Raw genomic sequence first — 21,102 nt, forward strand, 5'->3', positions numbered from 1 at the left:
AGTCAACTAAACTTCAACCTGTGGAAAAGTACTGAAGAAAATAAGCAAACAATTTGTAAGCACCCGCAAGAAAACAAGGTAGCAACAAACAACATGGATTGTTAGAAACAAACTGTGTCAAACCAATCTGATCTCCCTCTAAGACAGGGTAATTGGCCTTGCGGACAGGGAAAAAGCAGTAGGTGGTTTGACTTTACAAGTCTCTCGACACTCCCTTGTGTGACATTCTTTATAACCTAGGGAAACACAGTTTAGATGCAATTGCTGCAGAATGAATGCAAAAGCAGTTAGAAAACAAAACTGAGAGGATAGATATCTATCTGTGGAAACAGAAGTGTGAGTGGATGATGCTTCAGAGAAGTCTGACCTCATTCTGCACTATTTAGTATTTTCCTAATTACCCGGATGATGGAGAAGAGAATATACTTATTAAAGTTACATGGTGAAGACATGCTGGGAGGGGCTTTTGATAGGTTGGAATACAGGATTAGGATTCAAAATGATGCTGTCAGTTTGAACATGCCACCAGCAATACTGGGGTGTTGCAAAAGTGAAGAACAGGCAACTTCCATACTATGCTGTGTGAGCTGGAGTGATGTCTGCAGTGCATGTGAAGAATCTTCTACTAAGCACTGGAAAGACCTTTGCAGGGGGGGCACCGTGCCCACAGCTAGATGCCACACTTCAGAAAAAATCTGGACCAACTGGAGGAGAATAGTTAGAGTGGCTGGAGGCCTGGGAGTTACCTGAGGCTTATGAAGGCACCTGGAACAAACTGGTTGTGTTTAATCTAAAGAAGGGAAGACTGAGCGGGATATGATGCCTGCCTCAAATACAGGCAGAGCTAATGAAAAGAGGAGAGAACGAGTCTGTCTTACATTTTATAGTGGCGAGAATGAGGCTCAATAACCTGGAAGATTCAAATTAGATGCTGGGAAAAGCTGTCGAATGTGGCAGTGAAGCACTGGCATAAATTGCTGGGGGAACCTGTGGAGTTCCTATGAGAGTGCTTAGGAGCAAGTTAGACAAATACTGGAAGAGCTACTCCGCCTGAGAACAACAGAGTGGACTGGATAATCTCTTGAACCTTGACCTTCCAGCCTTAATTTTTTATGATTCTATGCTATTTCCCATCCGTATTTCTGAAGGAGAAATACATGATCATGTAAGACACAGGTGGCAAATCCAACATTTTCCAGCCATGTTACACAAGTGTCCCTGAACACTTCAACTGCTGAGCATGTACACAATAAATTTGAAGCTTCTGGGAAGCACCAGAATGAGAGGGCATTCTGCATTCTCCAGCCGTGCATGCAAAGCGTGCCACAGCCACTAAGTAGCACATGCACAATATGCTGGTTAAGTCTACGAAGTGTTTGATTCTCTACACGTGTATTGCACAATGTATTTGCAAATGTATTTTTGAAATAACTGGGATACCCAGAAGCTTGGCAGTTTTCTTGTCAGACATCCAGAAATCTTTGGACAAACGTAAGAAATTCTCAAAATTTAGCTGGGCAAAAAGGGATTCGGCTAGTCAGGTGTAGATGCACAGTGACCTTAGGTGTAATAACAATATATAAGGGATATTTACAGATTGTTGGTTTCTAACTCACCGCTTGTGAGAGAAAAGGGAGCAATGGGGTTGGAGAAGCTGAAGAGTCACCTTAAGGCCTGACCAGGGACTGAGGGATGATTCCATCTTTAACTCCCTACATAATTTCCAGCACACCCCCTGTTTTACAGACATGATGGTTAAGCTGTAAATGTCCTGCTTAAAGAACAATGATAGTTATCTATGTCACGAAATTGCATTAAAATACTCTCTCTCTTTTCATCCACTATAATTTCCACTCCAGAAATAGCCTTAAGGAGAGGAGACGATTAGATTATGAATTAGATTCTAGATGACAGAATCAATTCAAACTTGCAATAGCTGACTTTTCCCAATTTTGGACACGTATATATGATATGAATTATATTTATGACTGTTGTGCATTTTCCATCCAAAGACAGAAGGAGGCACAGAAATTACAGAAGCAGTTGCTGTAAGTGCCATTCTGTGTAGGTGGATATAGTAGACATGCCGAGAATGATGACTGTATGCAACACTGATCAGTATCTGGCAGGAATATATATATGCACACTACAGCTAGAGGAATAAGATGAATATGAGAAGCATAAAGTGCAGCATAATACTTTATAAGAATAAACTGAAAAATGTAAAGGGCTTGATTCTTATTTCTTTTACATCAGTTTTACATGCTGCTGTCAACAGTGAAGGTAATTGCAGAGGCAAAGAATGAATTAGGTCTGTAAGACTAAATTTTGTTCTTAAATTATGTATATAGGATATTCCTACACCTGGGATGGTTGACTGGAGTCCTGTATTAAGGTCTTCTTATGAGATCAGGGATGTTGTTCCCTGCATCCAGAAGTTACATGATAGTGATAGAGTAACTAAGTATTTTGCATAAGCTAAGGAAAGAGAAAGAAACTAAATGGAAATAAAGAACAAACTTTAAAGAGAATATTGCCCTGTGTCATAACAGAACTGCTACTGGTTTTACAGAGAGTCCGGACAAACAGCAAGGGCAAAATATGGCCCTAATGGAAGGGAGAAGAAAGTAATGGGTTTAAATTGCAGTAAGGGGGGCTAGGGTCAGGCATCAGGAACACCTTTCTAATGCTAAGGAGGGTGGCCTCGGTTGCCTAGGGATGTCAGGGAACCTCCATCATTGAAGGTTTTTAAGAACAGGTTAGACAAACATCTGTCAAGAATGATATAGGGACAGTTGATCCTGCCTAGGGGGAGCAGATGGACTGCATGACCTCTTCAGGTCCTTTCCAGTCCTGTTTTTCTATGATTCAGTGAAAAGGAAATCTGAGAGATGAGGAAACACAACAAATTAGGGAAGACAGAGGTGAAAAAGACAAGTACAACAAAAAGGGCAGAAGAGATGAAACTAAGAGGAGTGGCACAAAAAGCAAGAAATACATTTAAAACAATCCGCTTTATGATACAAATAAAGATTTTCAATTTTTTCTGATGTCAGCTAGTTCTTCCTGCGAAATATGGACATCAGCTCTAGTAAAGACTAAAGTCCATGGAAGGTGCTGAAAAATAAATACCTTGATATAAAAAGACAGTCCCAAACACTTTGAAATGCCATGATAATGCCTTGCAGAAGTAGTAGTTTAAGTGTTTCATGCTTCCATTTTTCCTATAAATGGAGTTCTCTGCTTTGTCTACGTTCCCTAAAATGTGCCATTCATTTGTTTTTGAGAAAGAGTGGTGGTGTGCTGTGGCCACTCCATGATTTCAGAGCACCATGGCAGAGTAAGTCTGTCTTCAAACCTAATCATACTGCATGACCAGACATGGGCTTCAAAAATATTTCCTTAAATGAAGAGAATAAGTTATTGCACATATCCACACACTTCATGCCAAATCACTTTTACAGTCAGCTCTGCCAGAATGTTTCCACTGTGGCCCAAATACTGTACCCCATCACCGTAATTTAGCTTACTCAACTAAATTCAAGCAAGTGAATATATGAATCTGAATATAAAAGCTATTTGATGCTTAATAAGTATTTTCTCTCTCAGTATAGTATAATATAGTACAGTATATATAGTATAAAGGGCCTCTATACACATTGCTTAGACTGATAGAATAGGTACATGCGGAAACTAGCAGAAAAAAGCTCTTTGGGTTCACATAGGCTGTGCACATACTCAGCTCACAATGAAGACTACAGCAAAGAAGTGCTGGTGTGCTGTGAACATAACTGGGGGGAGGACTTTGACAGCATCTGCTGAAGTTCTTTCAAAGCCTTTCTGTGGGATCAGAACTACGTTCAAAGTATACTCTGTAATTGAAGGTCTCTGGGCTCTCTGAATGAGGTTGAGGACATAGCCGGGCTTCTGTAGAAGATACAGTTTTATATGCAAATCAGGTGCATCAGTCATCTTTCCGACCCCCATCAGAAATGATATAATGTCAATATTACAGTAACAGACTTAAATGCGTAGTTAAGTGCATAATTCAAAGGTAACAGTAAGAGTGAAGAATGCTTTACTCTCTCTATGCCTCAGTTCCTTAGAATGACACAGGTGGTGTAGTGATATCTTCCCATTCCCAATGGTGTGGTGCAGTTATATTGACTTTTTTGAGATATCCTATTCCTACAAGTGCAGATGCCACAAAGAAAACTGGTCAGGAAGAGACATAAGTTACAAGTCAAGTCTTGATGCTGTGGCAAGGAAAATCTGATGTAGTCACTTGTACTAGTAAATAGTCTGGTAATCTTGACTTTCAAAAATCTAGTAATTTTATCCATGGCTGAAATGGAATTGTGCAATGCTGATGGTAAAGGAAAAGGGTGAAAGAAGTGAGAAAAATTGTCACCTTCATCACTGAAAGTCACATAAAAAGCAAAAGAAAACCAAAGTGGGATTGAGACAACACAGTTTAGTGGCTATATTCAAACACAGAGAAAGAAGAGTGCATTTCTTATAAAACAAGACAGCATCAGAGCAGTAAGAGCATCTCAGGGAGAAAATGATTGAGAGTTGGTTAGATTTTAACGGGTCAGGAAAACAAGGGATTGATAGAGTTGTGACAATGAGATGGTAGAGTATATGTGGTAGATTGAGACCGCAGAGAGAAAACATCTGGCATGAAATTATTTGGAAAGCAGATGTACAAGAATGACCACAGACCCATCTGAGAGTGTCTAGTCTTTTCAACAGTTTATCTGGGGCATGAGAGCCAATGTCAACGAAGATGGGGAACTGACTGTGTAAGAAAATGCTGCCTAGTAGCTCATTTTATTGTATAAGAGTTGGCAGAAGCCCAAAGCGGGTAGTGCTATAAGATATGATGAAATATGAAAAGTTCTGGCAGACAGTGTAGATAAAACAAGACTGAGGACAACTGGGACTACAGGCCTGATTTAATGAATCTAGTATGTAGAGGGAAAGAGCCAGACAACAGCAAGAAGGGAACCTGATGATGAGTTACACTGGAGAACAACGAAACATGTAGAAGTTGCTTCTGTGTGCTGTGGGCAAGAAAATAGTTATTAAAACACCAATTATTAGGAAAGCTGTTTGAAGAATTCATAAACAAGAATGTGTTTTGAACCCCAGTGATCACTGGCAGCTGGATTCTTCTTACCTAATTTCACTCATTTAAGAATTAATTGTCTATCCTAAAATAGCTACCCTAGCTCCCTCTCACATCATCGGAGACAATAGATACCTTAAGAAATCTATTAGAGATTCAACCTATCTAAAAATTATTCTATTTTGACAGCTTGAGTTGCCCCTTGGACATGCATATGTCTCCTTGTCTATGTCTCTCTGTCTCTATGGGAAATCTAGTTAACTAGCTTCCACCAGATACCTAACTGCTCTATGACTAAGTTAAGCAAGTTGAATCCTTTCCTAAATTTCGTAAGACTCCAATTCATGGTTCAAGTTTTTCTGTCAGTTGTGTTGGTGTTAACAAGTGTTGTTAAAGATATGAAAGAACACCTTAAAACAAGGTTTTCAAATCTGATAGCAAATGACAATGCTAACATGTTGTTACAACAAGCTCATCTGTTCTTGAAAAAAATCGTGCTTTTAGCCATACAACCTGGATTTTGACAAAATCCCTCCCAAGAGGCACAGAGGAAGTGCAGAAGTTAAGGTCACAAGGTATTCTTCTATTAGGAGATATAAACAGCTTAAAAAAGCAAGAAACATAAAATTAGGGAATAAATTGTCCTTTTCAAGAAAGGAGACTACAAATAGAGATTAAAGGTTTTATACCAAATTTTTTTGAATGGTTTTAGCAAGCAGCAAGAAAAGATGGTAAACAATGGTTGAATCAGCAGGAAGAACATGTGAATTTCTTAAGTTAGTACAGAATACCATGAACAACTTATGGATCCTGTTTACAACGTGCCAGGGGAGCATTATGATGGATAGAGAGACAGAGTAGATAGATAGGTGCAAATTGATTCATATTAAAAGGAACCATGTTAGTGACTCACATGGTAACAATCAGGGAGGCAACGATGTATCATGGTGGATACATCTGCTTATTGAAAAACCTGCTCAATGAGCAGAGATAGTTAGAAAAAAAGCAGGAGATTAGGCTGTATTGAGATAAAGACAGAAAATAATGTTGAAAATATTATAATGTTATTATGTAAAACAGTGATGCATCCTCGCTGTGATCTTGGCATTCAGTTCTGATCACCAAATCTCAAAGACATTAGTGTGGAAATGGAAATGGTTAGGAGATGGGCAGTAAAAATTATTAAAGGCAAAGCAAATCTTGTTTATGAACAGAGCTAAAAAGGACACAGGCTACAACAGGAGTGTAAACAGCTGCCCGCTTTAGAAAGCCATTACAATTTCTAGAAGAATTCTTGGTGTGTGCATAGATGCTGCTGCTTAGATTAGCAAAATCTTGGAAAACAGTGAAAACACTGAAGCTTTAACTACTCAGTGTAATTTAAATCCCCATTGTGGGTAGTTTAAAGAACATAAATCAGAAACATCTATTTATTCTTAAAAGCAAGAGGAATAGGATTACAATGGAATTGCTTATATACATTAAAAAGCAACCTATTGACAACACAGAAAAAGAAGCACTGCTTTACACTACACGTGAGTAATCTATGAACCCATTTCTATGAGCAAACATTGAGGTTTTAGTCTGTCAAGTTTGAAAAAGTTGTATGAATAAATAAGGCATGTAGTCTACCTAAGTAAAGCTGACTAAAAACAATATCTGAGGCGATTAAGTCTTCAGGCAAAAAGTAAGCACTACCATGCATTACTTAGCAACTGAAACAGGCACACAGGTTCAATTATTGTGACTCAGCTAACAAGCAGCAGCTTACTATCATCACTTGCAATCATCTCTCTTTCTGCTGCAGTACTTAGTTTCCAAGGAAGCGACAAGTTGAAAGTTAAACTAGGATCACCTGCAACTGGAACATTTCACTACATTATTTATTTCCTCATTTATTTCTCCATGACATTCTCAAAACTTTTCCCAAACTTGTCTTGTACTCTTCTTTCCCCTTTCTGAAGCTTCTTTCATCAAGTTACAAGACACCAAATGCTGTGTGACACCATTTTCAAAAATATTCTGAATTCCTGCTGAGCCCTCTGAGTTTGAGCACTCAGTTCTTCTGAAAACAAGGTTTTAAACTTATGACTAAATATGCTATCATTAGCCAAACACTACAGTTTGGCTAAGTCTTTACCCAGGCAGTAAGATAAATTCAGGATGTCTTTATACTTCGTGTAATTCTAGTTGCTTTTCAAATGATATGGCAGTTTGTATAGTACTAGCTCAATTGCTTTTGACTGTCCATCAGCATTATTCTTATGAGGAATATGGCTCTTTACCTTTTTTCTGCTCCCACTGAAATCAATGGCAAAATTTCCTGTGACTTCTTTCAGTAAAAGCAGAAGAGCCAGTAGAGGGAGCACAAATACATAGAAATAATTTTCTGCGGTTCCTATAAAAATGATAATGTGTACTATCTTTTCACGTAGTATTTGCACTACTTCCCCCCGCTCCCCCCGATCAAAAATACTGTCTTGATCAGGCTCCAACAGATGTAGGTAAGGAGGTTCTGTGTTGTTTGGTGGCCCTTCCTGCAATCCCTGGGACCTCAGGACTCTATGTGAGAGGCACAGGCTGGACCCTCCGGAACTGATCTTGGCAAAATAATGTTTTCTACCTATGTAGCACTGCTGGGCAGACCAGCACAATATGGGGCACATCCTTGGCTCTTGGACATAACCAGAGCTCTGCTGACTGACGATCTCTGCCAGCTCCTCGTTGCACAGGAGCCCACAGCTTGGGTGAACCAGGACAATACAGCACGATATGGCTTAACAGTGACTTTCTTTCTTGAACCCCTGCTCATTCAGCAAGCTGCAGCCTTCAGCAGCAGTTTGTCCCTTTATGTGAGCCAGTGCCACTAGCTGTGCAGAGAAAAGTCACATCTCTGTCCCCTCTCTGCCCACTAATACTACTGGAGAACGTTGCCTGGAAGAGGTTGCTTTGCTGCAGGACTTAGAAGGTGCGTTGCTCTGCAGGTGAGAAGGTCTCAGGGAACAACACAGGACCCCTATCCTCCTCTTTACTTTTAAATTTCATGAGTTTCAAATGGGATCTCAGGATTGCTATGCTTTTTGAGAGCTTCCCCCATAAAGGAGGGAAAGTTCTAATCTCTTCAGGGGACTGACTCAAAAAGAAACACCCCACGCCCCACCCCCCCAAGGAAAGCAAATGTAAACTGCTGAGTTTCTTATTCCATTGTCAGGCTTTCTCGTGCTGGAGAACACAGAGCTCGCCCTCCCATCCATCCCGCTTTGTTTGAAACCACGTACATGCAACAATTGCAAAAGCACTTGCCAGTAGTATAAGTCTGCTCCCATTAAAGAAAATAGAGTTAGATAAATGACAAGTGCTTTGGAAAATGCCTCTGCTGGATACCACAGAGGATAGGATGGAAAAAAGAGTATGTAACCCCTTGGATGTGAAACATTTTCAAAACAAAGAAGTCACCTTAGAGATCCATCGGCTCTCTACTTCTAAATTTGAAAAAAAAAAAAAAATCATCAATTTGGAGTTCAGGGGGCCCTGGGATTCTCAGAAACATACAAAAGACTGCTCCCTGTGACTGGAGGTGTAGGCAAGAATAACAAACCAAGCACTACCAGCAATAGGAATGCTAAGCTGAACATTTAAGAGAGTGACACTTTTATAAGTACCTTTTTAGTAATCAATTTGATGTCTTTTCCATCCTCAATTTCCTCTCTTTCAGAGAAAAAAGGTGGCACTACAATTCTTTGCTCTACAGATGTAGACAAAACTAATGAATTTGACTTTAGAGTACCATAAAAAGAACTACAGAAATCTTTTTGGACCTTGGTGAAGTTGCTGCACCCATCCTGAAGTCTGTGAACTACCTGGTGCTTTACACTGAATAATAATTTCCCTAAAAATACTTTCTGTCTGTGCAAATATACACAATCATATCTGATTTTTCAGTGAAGACAACTAATAAGTTTTTATATTTTTCTTTGTTTTCTCTGCACGTTGCAAAACATTTCAAACCCCAGTCTACTGGGTGACCACTGGGTAACCAAGGAACTGAACTTTATAGGCCAGATGGTCCTCTCCTGTCTCATATTCCTACTGCGCTTTCGCTGCAGAAAATTTCTCAGTTGGCCCTATATTGACCTTTAAAAGAAAAAAAAAAAATAACAGGACAACCCCTGAATGTATAAATAAATTATGTAATATGACATGATATTATAACTAGTACATAGTATGCACTAATAGACTATGTATAATAGAATTAATCTTTTGTTATTAAAAATGGTAAAGAAGAGGGAGTTTTTAGAAAGGCCATGAGAGAGTCCGTGAGGAGTAGAAGATTTCTGCGCATCTGTTTTGATAATCATTCAGGCTACAGACACTTTACCTGCTGGCCTGGTTTGAGCGGCGATAGTGTTATTCCCTGGGTATTGATCACTGGGAGTATCTGGTTGCCGATGACGGTAGCGATGATCTGACCCTGGGCATTGGTCAATAACTGTGGAGTTATCGGCTGCACCTGAAGTCCCTGAGCTCCACCTGCTGCCTGGCTGGAGGGGACTGGATTAGGCATCAGTGGGATTGTTCCAATAATCTGGAGAAAACGACATAGAAAGGGAAAATGCAGACATGCCGCATACGCTTGCCACACATAATTACTTGTTTTATGTGTGTTAAATCAAACTTAGGTGAAATAAGCACAGGGAGACAGATATGACAGGCTGAGGGTGGGAAAAAAACGTTCCTTTACTGAGGTGATGAGGACTTTCAAACTCATTTGTTGCATCACATATCACCTATACGTTTTACCACTGTCCACTGTCATCCCCAACAAATCTGCTGTGGCTGAGAGTGTATGAAACAAATGCTGGGACATGCTCTAGCCCCTGGATGATGCTTTGTTCCCACCTCTCATTTGAACACAGAGTGAAATAGATGCAAATATCAGTCTGTTTGTCTTGCTTTCTACAACTCATCTGTACAATGTTATTAACTGTGAACTGAGGTGCTTACGTAATTTTCCTTGATTTACTGATACCTAGTACTTTAGATGACCACCTATTACTCCCATGCAGTCTCAGGGAGGAACAAAGAGATACTGGTGCCTTTCAGGACATGGCTTATTAAGGTACGTTCATAAAAATGCAGCTGCTTTTGGATGACAACTAAGTAGTACAACACAACAGGAGGGCTGCTATTAGATAAAACATTTTAGCTAACAGTTCTGGGGCAAGTACTTGCAGAAGGAGATACTTGTGACATCTCAGATTTGAGAATACAGCGATTTCCTAAAATGTGAACGTGCCTGTAAAACTAATATTAGGATGAGATGTCAAACAGATACTGTAAGAAAACTTGTCAGTCAGACAGGTTGAAGAAAGTTACGCTGTTGGAAGTATACTGCACAATAATTTTTACAAGTATTAGAGCATCTGAAACAAACTTCTGATTAAACTTGTGAATAAAACCAAACTTTTTTTTTCCCCAAGCAACAACAAATGAAGAGTCATAGGATTATTGCAACAGGAAAATTAAAAAAAAAAAAGCAAAATACATCTATTTCCTTCACCGTGTCTCTTTTGACTTTCTCTATCACAGCCCCCCAGAAAACATCTATCCTATTGTAAGGCTTCCAGTCTTCCCTCTTCAGAAGTCTTGCTTCCTCCTCTTTAACCTCAACATCCACCACGCTGCATGTCCCTGTGGTCCCCCACCAGTATGATCCCAGTTGCACTCTGTCCCTTATTACATACATTGACTAGTGTAGACCTACTTGGTTGCTGAGAAATAGGGTGAATTATGGCTGAGTTCTCCCTGTTTTTCCTCAGTGGGAATAGTAACAGGGTGGCTTTCCTCAGTCTATCATCTGCTGATTCTCATTCCATTTAGGAGCTTGATCACCCTTTTAGATCTCCTTTTTTCTGATAAATTTTGTTGAATTGGTCAGCTGTTTCAAAGCCATTAGGTAGGTATGGAGAGATGGATGGATGGAAAGAGGGAGACAAGGATAGACAACACTAGTCATAAGACTAGTTTCCTCATCAAAACAGGCTAAAGTGTTTCTAATGAAACTTGAAGGCAAATTTGTCTCCAAAACAAACATATAAAATTCCTACTGATTTCAAAATTAATTTATATTATACCCATGGGAACTGTACAATACAGTGTAAAATTAGCTCTAAAACAACTTTTTGGTGGAAACATCAGTGGCTCTGTGGGCAGACCACTAAGTTACTTTCTGAGAGTGCAGAACTAGAGGAACAACTCTGAATGTCTTGCTGAAGATATAAAAATGGTACATGCATGAACTGTGTTGTGAAGAATAGCAGGGATCTGCAAAGACCTCTGCATATTTAAATCACCAGAAGTGATACACAACAACCCCAGAAAATCCATCCTCAAGAAAGCATCATGTGATGATATCCAACTAACTCAGGCATAACTGGAGGGGCATGAGGCTCTCGTCAGAGGATCACCCTCTTCTTTCCATTATTAGGCTAAGATATGACTCAATCAAGTGACAGCATCCTGATGACTGACTGCTCCTTCAGCAGTCACAGCCCAATAGTGTGCCTCTAGGTAGGCTCAACTGTGAAGTACAACGTGACAACTTAAACCAACTCCTTGAGTGAAAACAGTGCCCTTGGTTAGCTATGGCAGTTCAGCTAACAAGTGGTAAGTGCTGAAGTCATCAATTTACCAAACTTGCCCAGTTAGAAGAAGTTTGGATGGGAAAACTAGAGAACCATAAAGAAAAAGCAGGACAGCTCTCCCGTGGGAGGACATGGTAAAATGGCAAGCCCACCTACTAAACTGTATTGTAAGAGCTGCATATATCAAAACTGTTCAAAACACTGTAAAGATATCATTTAGGTTCTCCTTAATGCATTCCTAAAAGGTAGACAGATCAATAAAGATTACTACCCCCATTTTACAGAGCATGAAAGTGAAGCACGATGGAGCATATTCAGACAGAGGTTGTGGTTTGGAGAGTTAGCCTCATAAGCCGGAATTGCCTGCGAGTTTCTCTCTGCAGATTACAGTACTTTTATATTTTTTTAAGGTGTCCCTAGCTGAACTGCAGCTGCTTTACTGTTCATGTGAGAAGATGGCTGTTCACTGAGGAGGGAGGCATTTATTTACATCATTATCAGATTTCAAAATGTTTTCTACAATCTGACTTTCAGCATGAATTAAATACAGCTTTCACGCAGTGCAACATGTAAATTCCTCCCAGTTTTTGGCAACCTGAAATATTTATGGGCCACAAATATATGCTTTCACTTTTAACATATCTCACCAAACACAAGGAATAATTCTTCTTAATTTTATCAGCAGAAACATAGCAAAGACCCTCCTTCCTTTGCCATGTCAGTAAAGGACACGACCTTGGAGTGTCATTACTCCAATGTAACTTTAACTATCAAGGTCCTAATCCCAGCAAAGCAAAAAATGCTGTGCTGGTGTTATCAGTAATAGAAATGTTTGCATTCACATTTAAAATGCATTTCTTGGACTGCAGTTGGACATTTTATAGAATGACAGTGCTGAAGTGGACAGTTTGTAAGGTCAGAAGCAGAAGGCTATCTATATGTATTAATGTGTGTCACACACCATTCTGTACATGGCGTGCTGTACATGCACACAGCCAGAAACGGAGCAGGGAAAAAACAGCTGGGAGAGGTGTTCCAGAAGGACAAATGAACAAATGCCCTCAGGGGTGTTACCGTAGTAGCCAAGGGTAAATCTGAATGGGAAACAGTTTTCCCATTTTCTGAAACTTACAGAGATTTCAAGATTTTTTTTTCCATTTTATACCAAAATAAAGTAAAATCTTGTCTGATTAAAAACAAGACATCCACTTGTTTCTAGTTAACCAACAGGGCTAGTTTTTATTGCGTGCATCTTTGATATGGCTAAACCCAGGTTCAAGTTTCCCCTCTCAAGTTCCCCCTTCTCCAAGTACACTTCCCTAAATATCGTAACAGCTCCCTGATTCACACGTAGGGAGGAGTACTGAAACTGGATCCCCTCCTCAAACGTTGTGTGATTGTCCTGATGCTGGTCCAGATCCCTTTTCCTCTAATTTTGGTACGAAATTTCACCCTGGGCCGTGCTAATCTGTCTTGTTAAAGTATCATAAAAGCTGGCACTTTACAAAGACAATTTATGGTTTTAATACATTTAAATTTTCTGAAGAAATAAAACAAGACCGTGCCACGGGCTTGAGACACTGGCATGCCACAGTACAGACTATTTAATTGCCAGTGATTTTCCTAGTGGGGAGGCATTGCTCCTTTCTAGCGACTGCTGCTATTTCAGATTATATTCAAGGACAGTTCAGGAATAGCATGTGACAGGGACTTATCCCACAAGATACTTACAGAATCACACAATCACAGAATGATTTGGGTTGGAAGGTACCTTTTAAAGATCACCTAGTCCAATGCCCCCTGGCCATGGGCAGGGACACCTTTCACTAGATCAGGTTGCTTAAAGCCCTGTCCAACCTGACCTTGAACACTTCCAGGGATGGGGCATCCACAACTTCTCTGAGACATAGCAGAAGAGGCTTCTTACTCTGTCAATGTTGGGACTGAAATTCATGAACAATCCCACCTGTCAAACACGTTCTTGAGAAAACAAACACATCCCTAGAAGTCCTCATGCTACAAAAATATAATTTAAAAAGTTTTGGGGTTTTTTACACTACGCACGTGACTTTCACAATTTCTTTTATACCTCATACAACTGAAAGCAAGCACTAAGTGTTCACAGAGGAGTTGCAAAACAGGTGTCACATGCAAAACAACAAACAGACAGTTTTGAAAGTCCAAGGGTTAATTCAAGGAACCCCCTTGTCAATGCTCTGTAACCTTTAAGGGAGTCAGGCACAGTAATCTGCAGAGCGCTGTTGATTAAAATAAATTACACCTGGTTGTATCTGTCTGAGGTACAGGTTCCAGACATAGGAACAAAATGTAGTGCAGACATGACATTGGAAATTGTACTGAGATATTTAATGTAAATTCAGACCTCAGCTTTTTTAGAGAGACAGGGCTTTGGTCCACCTCTAATTAAAGCACCAAGACTGTAATTCTGTCCCTGTTCAAGTGACAGAGTGTTGCCAGAAGCCTTGGTGGAGTCAGATTTTTACTTTGAGTATTGAGTAAGATTCTTTCATTTTTGTTTATGGATTAATAGATACATCAATTGCATCTTGAGGTGCTTAGAGAGCAGTTTTTACAGATGTTAATTTAGTTTTTTATGCTTCCCAATGTTAAGTAAATTTTAAAAATCAGTTATTTGTTTCTAACTTCAAAGGAAATTCAGGGTGATTTTTAAGAGCATCTGAATATTTTCCATTGATTAATCTGTTAGTGTCATTTTAAGATCCTAGGATTTCAAGATATCTGAGATCAGGCCTCTCAAATCTTACAACTTGAATCTGCCATTGCCAAGACAACTTCCGCAATTAAGTGTTATTTATATGAAATAAAGTTGTAAGGCTTGGCTTGTGCATGAAGTTAATTTGTTGATCTGCTCCTACATACCATCTGTGGGCTCAGCGGTCTTTGCCTACATAGTCCTGCAAACTGCAAATACATCTGCAATGAAAGAATAAGCAGACAATTAAAGTGAAGGAAAAATCCCAAGGAATGGAGCTGACCATGGAGGGGAAAAATCCCAAACCCTCAGCGTATCAACAATATCTGTGAGTGTTACCCCCAATGGCAGGGTAATGTTCTAGCACTGATGAAGTGAAGTGCTAGTCAGTATCGTACTGTTAAACAAATTTTGGTCCCTTGCCTTGCTCAGTAAAGGTTTCTTCTTAGAAATGAAATAAAAACATCTGATCCCTTAAAAATGATTCCTTAAACAACTAATCCTTAAGAAAGAATAACATTAAAAAAATCCATTCTTATCCTTTCTTGACTGACAATGCATCTTCATATTTAATTGCCTTAGTTACAGTGGATTACTTCACTGTACCTCACAGACTGAAGCTGCGGGCAGAAGCTGAGCGACTGCTCAGAACTTCTGGGGATAAATGTCTAATTGTAGCCCCATTTGCACTGCTGATATAAAACCAGATTTTGCATAACTGTATGAAAGACTAATTGCTGATTTCCCAGCAGTGAGTCTTTTCTTGCGGCTCCTAATAAACCAATTGTGTTTTGACATTAGGTGAAGTTACTATGATACTCTAAAATGAAGCATACACCTGTTTTTTGCTAAGTTCTTCCCCCTCTCATCTCATCAGAAACAGGGATGCTGCCTTGCTTCATTGTTTTCCTAGCACAACCAAAGGAATATTATAAACTGTAACCAAATGGATGGTTCAACGACTGCCTTTGTTTCTGCTGTGAAAAGGCTAAGTAAAATCGAAGACTGACTACGCTAGGTTGTTTCTACTGTCAGCCAGGGATGGCATAAAGCAAATAGTGCCATTTCATCTGAAAAACATGTCTTTAACTATGAAACGTTAAGTTTTTTCAGTAGCATCATCAAAATTAATGTCTCTCTGATTTTATCAATGTTACAGCCCTTTAAATATTGAAGGTTAATTATTCAGTTTTGAACAACAGAAGAACATATAAAAATAAAATAGAAAAACAGGGAAAAAGTAAAAGGAGCAACAGAAAAATTGTTCAGTAAAATGAGGCAAACCAGCATATACACATAAGCTAATGTAACATCTCAAACTGTGAACAGAATGCATGAAAGTCTTACTCTTACGTAGTGAGCCAAAAAATCACTATTTGAGTGAATGTTTGCTGATTTAAATATGCTTCACCCATCTTCATTTTCTAATCCTCAGAATATAATCTGAAATGAAAGCTCACTTTGACTTCTGTTGTATGATGCTGGTACGTTTAAACTCATTTTTTCTACTTTTACAGGGCCAAAAGCTAATTTAAACCCAGCAGTCATACCACCTACAGTACATAGGATAGTGTTTATTATTTGGTTAATTTTCTACGGCTTTGCAAATTTCCTTCAGAAGCTGCTTCTGTTCACAGATATGTTCCTTCTTGTATGGTCACTGTATCAGCATGAGTTACTTTAAGGAGATAATTTAAGGAGAAAATGACTGAGGAAAGGACAGAATAATGAGAATCTGCACAGATTTCTTTAGCCTCTGTGCCACTGCCCCTTAATCACGCATATATATACTACCTATATAATTTGTAAACACATAGACAGGTATTTTTATTTTTTATAGATATATATGATTTATTATCTACCAATATTGATAAACCCAGCTATTTATATACACTATACTATATATACTACCAATCTACACACTGAAATACCAGAAGTATGAATACAAGCTCTGAAAGAACTGAGAGAAATGCTACTCTGTCTGGTTCTCTGGAGTGACAACAATATGATTCTTGGACCTCAAGGCAGGAGGCGGCTAAGGCTGCTTGTGTCTTTCGAAGTAAAAGCAGTATTAATTTATGCAAAGCTTGCAAATTTCCTTTGCTGCATTATATTTCCTGATGAAATGGCACAAAAAAATGCTATTTTGAGATGAAGGCATCAAATAGTGATACTAGAAACAGCCACCTACGAAACTGTACTTCTGAGTCACCATTTCATGTAAGGAATTATAATTTTCAAGGTTAAGTATTGTTCATATATCATACAATATATTGGATGGTATATCGTTTGTAAGCATCATAATGGAACATTGAGTCTGACATTCTGCCTGACTTTCTCAGTGCTTTATTTTTTAGAAAATAATGTTTGTATACTAACATAAAACGATACAGGACTTTATTTGTCATCACTGTAGGAATTATGTGGTGAAATTTTTCTCAAGCAAATACTGTTATGTTCTGTTAGCAGAGGCATGTATACAGTAATAAAAAAGAATGTCTCTTTTATCAAACATCCCAAATAACACAACATAACATTTTCTCATTACAAAAATCTAAAGATATATAATTACCAAATTAAAGATTAAAAATTATGTTGAGTGTCTGCTGAATTGTTCTTTCTAAGCAATCTACTTATCAGATATAGCTTCCTTTTAAAATCAAGAACTAATTCACGCATAAGGACCCTTAGAGGTCACAGTTCTCTGAGTTGAACAAAGCACCTGTTGATTTTAATTAGATTTACAGGTCCCGAGCATTTCTGAAAATCAGCTAGCTAGATTCTTATGAAAGTGTTCATTATTTAAAATTATTTGATGGATGACTTGTATAAAATATTTTAGCAATATTTTTGTTTGTTATGACAAAAGATCCATGATATTACGTTATGGCAAAACAGCCAACACTGTCATAACAGAATTATTATGAAAAAACAGCCATAATTTCTAATAATGTTTGATGAACACAAAAAGAAGTCACAACTTACTTACTGTTTTTAGCATGTGACTGCTTGTCTCCCAAACCACAAACAGCTTTCCTGATTGCTGTGCAGATCCCTGTAGGGTGTATACATGCAGATACACTTCTGTATGTGTGGGTTTGGTATCTTTTTTTTCTGTAAATACTCTTGAGAACAAAAAGTAATGGTATTCATTTTTTCAGAAAGTAAATACAAAGAGACTGAGCCACCAGCATGAATTTCTAGATTTAATTACAATGAAAATTATTTTGGTAAATATTCATTCATCTCTACTTTCTTTTCATGCAGGCTGGGATTTTCATAGTTACCCACAGAAGTATCATTGCTACTTTGGCTTCTCTGAAGATTTCAACCTCCACTAAGTATCAAGCACCTCGGAGACAAGAAATCCCTGTTCTGAAATAAAATTTCTCAACCTTTCCAAGCTTTGTATCACTGTGGTGAGGGAAGTAAATGCGCTGCATCTGCAAATCCTACCATTACTTTGTGTCTTTAGATTGCAAACCATTTAGGACAAGGATTGTCTCTCTTGGACCTTAACATAAAATAAATAAAGAGTGGACTTGCTTACAGCCATATCAGAATCTAACATACTGGACATACAGCAGAAGAAAATGTAGGCATCCCTACACTTTGCAATACATGCCATGCTGAGCTATTCAAGGCTAGCTTGGGAAACAAATTGCCCTTTCTCAGCAAGCCTAATTAGGCCAAGCACAATGCGTGCCAATACGATTAGGTTGCTTCCATGCTATGGTGACATTATCGGCTTGTTTAGAATTATCTTTGCTACTTGGTGTTGCATTGCACTGTACCGGCCTACTGTAGAGATGCTTTCTAGAGGTCAGGAGCCAGAATGAGGCAGGATTTAGTAATTGCTCTTTGATCCTGTGTTTTTTAAATAAGAGCTGCTATTGAGACATAATCTTGTGTAGATATGAACAAGATAATGTTCTCTGCTGCCACAACAGTTCTCACTGAAATAGTGCTGGTTTAATTTTTTGAGTTGTAATATTACCCTTTGAAAAAAGGGATGTTGCACACTATTGTCAATGACTGTGACTGGGTAAGCAGGAGAATTTTTGGTGCTCTATTTTCATTTCTTTCTCCAGTTACTCCTTTCAACTTGTTTTACGTAGATAAGAAGCTGGATTAAGTATATGGCATGCTCTTAACTGCCTTCAGTAGGCAGTCAGCGCTGTCACTGCTTTATATTGTGATGCCATTCCTGAGAAAGTTATTCCACCAGAAGTATTATGGTCTTGTAAATTTATGTTAAATTTGGAATCCTCAAAGAGTTATTTTTCTTTTTAATTTTCACTGATGAAATTTCCTGAGGAAACAGAAGTGTGTTCTGGACAAATGACTTTGAAGGCTTAACGGTTTTATTCTAGCCTTGACTTGTCTGCTTAGAATACCAATGTGTGTGTTCTTGGACACTTCTCCATGATAAACTGGACTGAAATCATTAACCATCAAATAATCTTCAAATTCAATCTTTAGGACCACAGTTCTTTAATTAGATTACAGGTCAAAGAATTTCTAGGCCATCAATATATTCTTGAATAATCTACTCTCATCTTCTCACTATCAAATTACATACACTATATAAAATATTTATCAGAGATCACCAGATTTCCCAGTTTGTAACTCTTAAAGGTGAAATTAATTAGGCATGCTGATTCATGCAATCATTTCAGATTTAGCCAAAATTCACTACAAGAAGGCTAATAGATATGCAATCAATCAGTAGCAATGATACTCAACATTGTTGTTATACAATCATATTTTCCAAATACCGTTATAAATCTTGAGCTTGCTGCCCAGATGCAATGCCTATGGATGACACAGTAGTTGTCTGTCAACCCATCACTTCAACATTGCACCTGTGCAACAAGACATTCTTTTAAATACAAAGTCATGCCCTACTTCAGCTAACGTTTCTACGATTTTAGACGATCTGGACTTTAGTTAAATAAAAGGTAAAACTGTTGGTCTTACTAATTAAGAGTTGTAACATTGAACGTGATAGTCTACAAAAGCTCAAGGCAAGACTGAGGCGAATAACTGTGCAAACCTTTGCACCTGGCCAGACAAATGTACTACTGAAACACTTTTAAATTTTACAATGCATGCATTTCTTCCACAAGAGATTTTCAGACGACTGAGAATGAACCATAATGCTAATCAGCAGTATGACTATGGTGGAACAAACCATTCTGGATTTCCTCACTACGGAAACCAATATTCCAGCCTATAAAGTGGAATTTGGTTGCAATGCAGCACAGTTACGTGGACGTTCAGGACAAGAAGGAAAAATTCATTTCACTGAAAGGAGGTGGGAAAATTTAGATGGGTCATATGCAAGTTCTTGGATGGAAAATGGTCATGACTCCAAGATTCTAGATCTGAATCTCTAGGGGAAAAAATCCTTCCTGAGATCAAATATAACTTCCCTTTGTCGCACAATCATCAGAAAGAGAGTTGATTGTTCATTTCAGTACCAATGCTTCCTTGAAGATTTGCCAACCAAATATAAGCCAGACTTAGTCCTTCTTACCTTGTGAAATTTGGTATGGCTGCTGGTTCAGTGCGCTGCTCTGCCAATCAGTTCACCTTTGGAAAGTCACTAAAATTCCAGTCCTCCATTCAATCATCTGTAATATGTTCGTATAAATACTATTTATCTCCCTGCCAGTACTCCTATGAGCCTTAAGTAATTTTTGTAAGGCTACCTTAGAGTTATTAAGAAAAGACACCATATAAAGGTAGGGTTTTTTTATGTTAAAGGGGGCTATCTCACTGAAAATACCCTCAACTGGTTCTTTTCTTGAATGGTACTAGTGGGAGCGTATGCTTCACTTCTTGAAAGCGCAATGGCTAAAGTATCTCACATTATCAAATGCATCATTAATCCATTTCACCTGAGCTGACAGATGGAAGAGAAAGAAAGGTGTTCTGCTCACATCTTAACAGCTTGACTTAAATTTCGACTCTGGCCACCACCCGATACAAATCACAGTTATAATAATAAGTTCTGTAATACAGATACTTAGTATATGTGATGGTATCTACCACAAATGACTGGTCCTAGCATTTCTCTCAGGTCAAAACATTCTCCTGATGCAATGGCACTTAAGTCAGGAGGTAGCTGTCTGTCGATCTGGAGGTGAATGTCCAGCATTCAGTCACTGCTCCATTTCCATTGGCCAAAATACATTTGTTTGCAGTAGTTTATATACAGACTTGAGTCCCTTTCAGGGCTATCAATGTATTTTGGTACACGCAAGACATTCCAAAAATGTCAGTAAAATCTAACTAAATTATTCTCAAATTTGGGGAAGACATAGCAAGAGACTGCGTTTTATGAGCCTGTGAGGAAAACACGCAGCTTAATTATCAGTTTCATTGAGGGCTGGTCCATGAGTTTTCTTAAGGAAGTGTTAAATAACTATGATTTTCTTATTAAAAGCAACAGTGGACCTGAAGTAATCCCATCTCTAGCACCTACATTGAAGCAATATGCTCCTGATAAGAAAGCATACAGACAGGCATACTGAAATTTCTCTTTATGTATTTTGATATGAATTCAAACTATTTCATCTTTCTCTTCT

At 38.5% G+C, this 21,102-nt stretch overlaps 1 protein-coding gene across 1 annotated transcript in view; it reads right to left on the bottom strand.

The window, feature by feature from the left end:
* Positions 1-21,102, bottom strand: part of POU6F2 (POU class 6 homeobox 2) — a 322,671-nt gene that overhangs the window by 21,532 nt on the left and 280,037 nt on the right. The window contains exon 7 of the mRNA XM_075142989.1: positions 9,510-9,716. Coding sequence (XP_074999090.1) covers positions 9,510-9,716 — 207 coding nt within the window. The remainder of the gene's footprint in view (positions 1-9,509; positions 9,717-21,102) is intronic.

The sequence above is a fragment of the Calonectris borealis genome, chromosome 2, assembly GCF_964195595.1.
Source record: "Calonectris borealis chromosome 2, bCalBor7.hap1.2, whole genome shotgun sequence".
In the NCBI taxonomy this organism is placed as follows: Eukaryota; Metazoa; Chordata; class Aves; order Procellariiformes; family Procellariidae; genus Calonectris; species Calonectris borealis.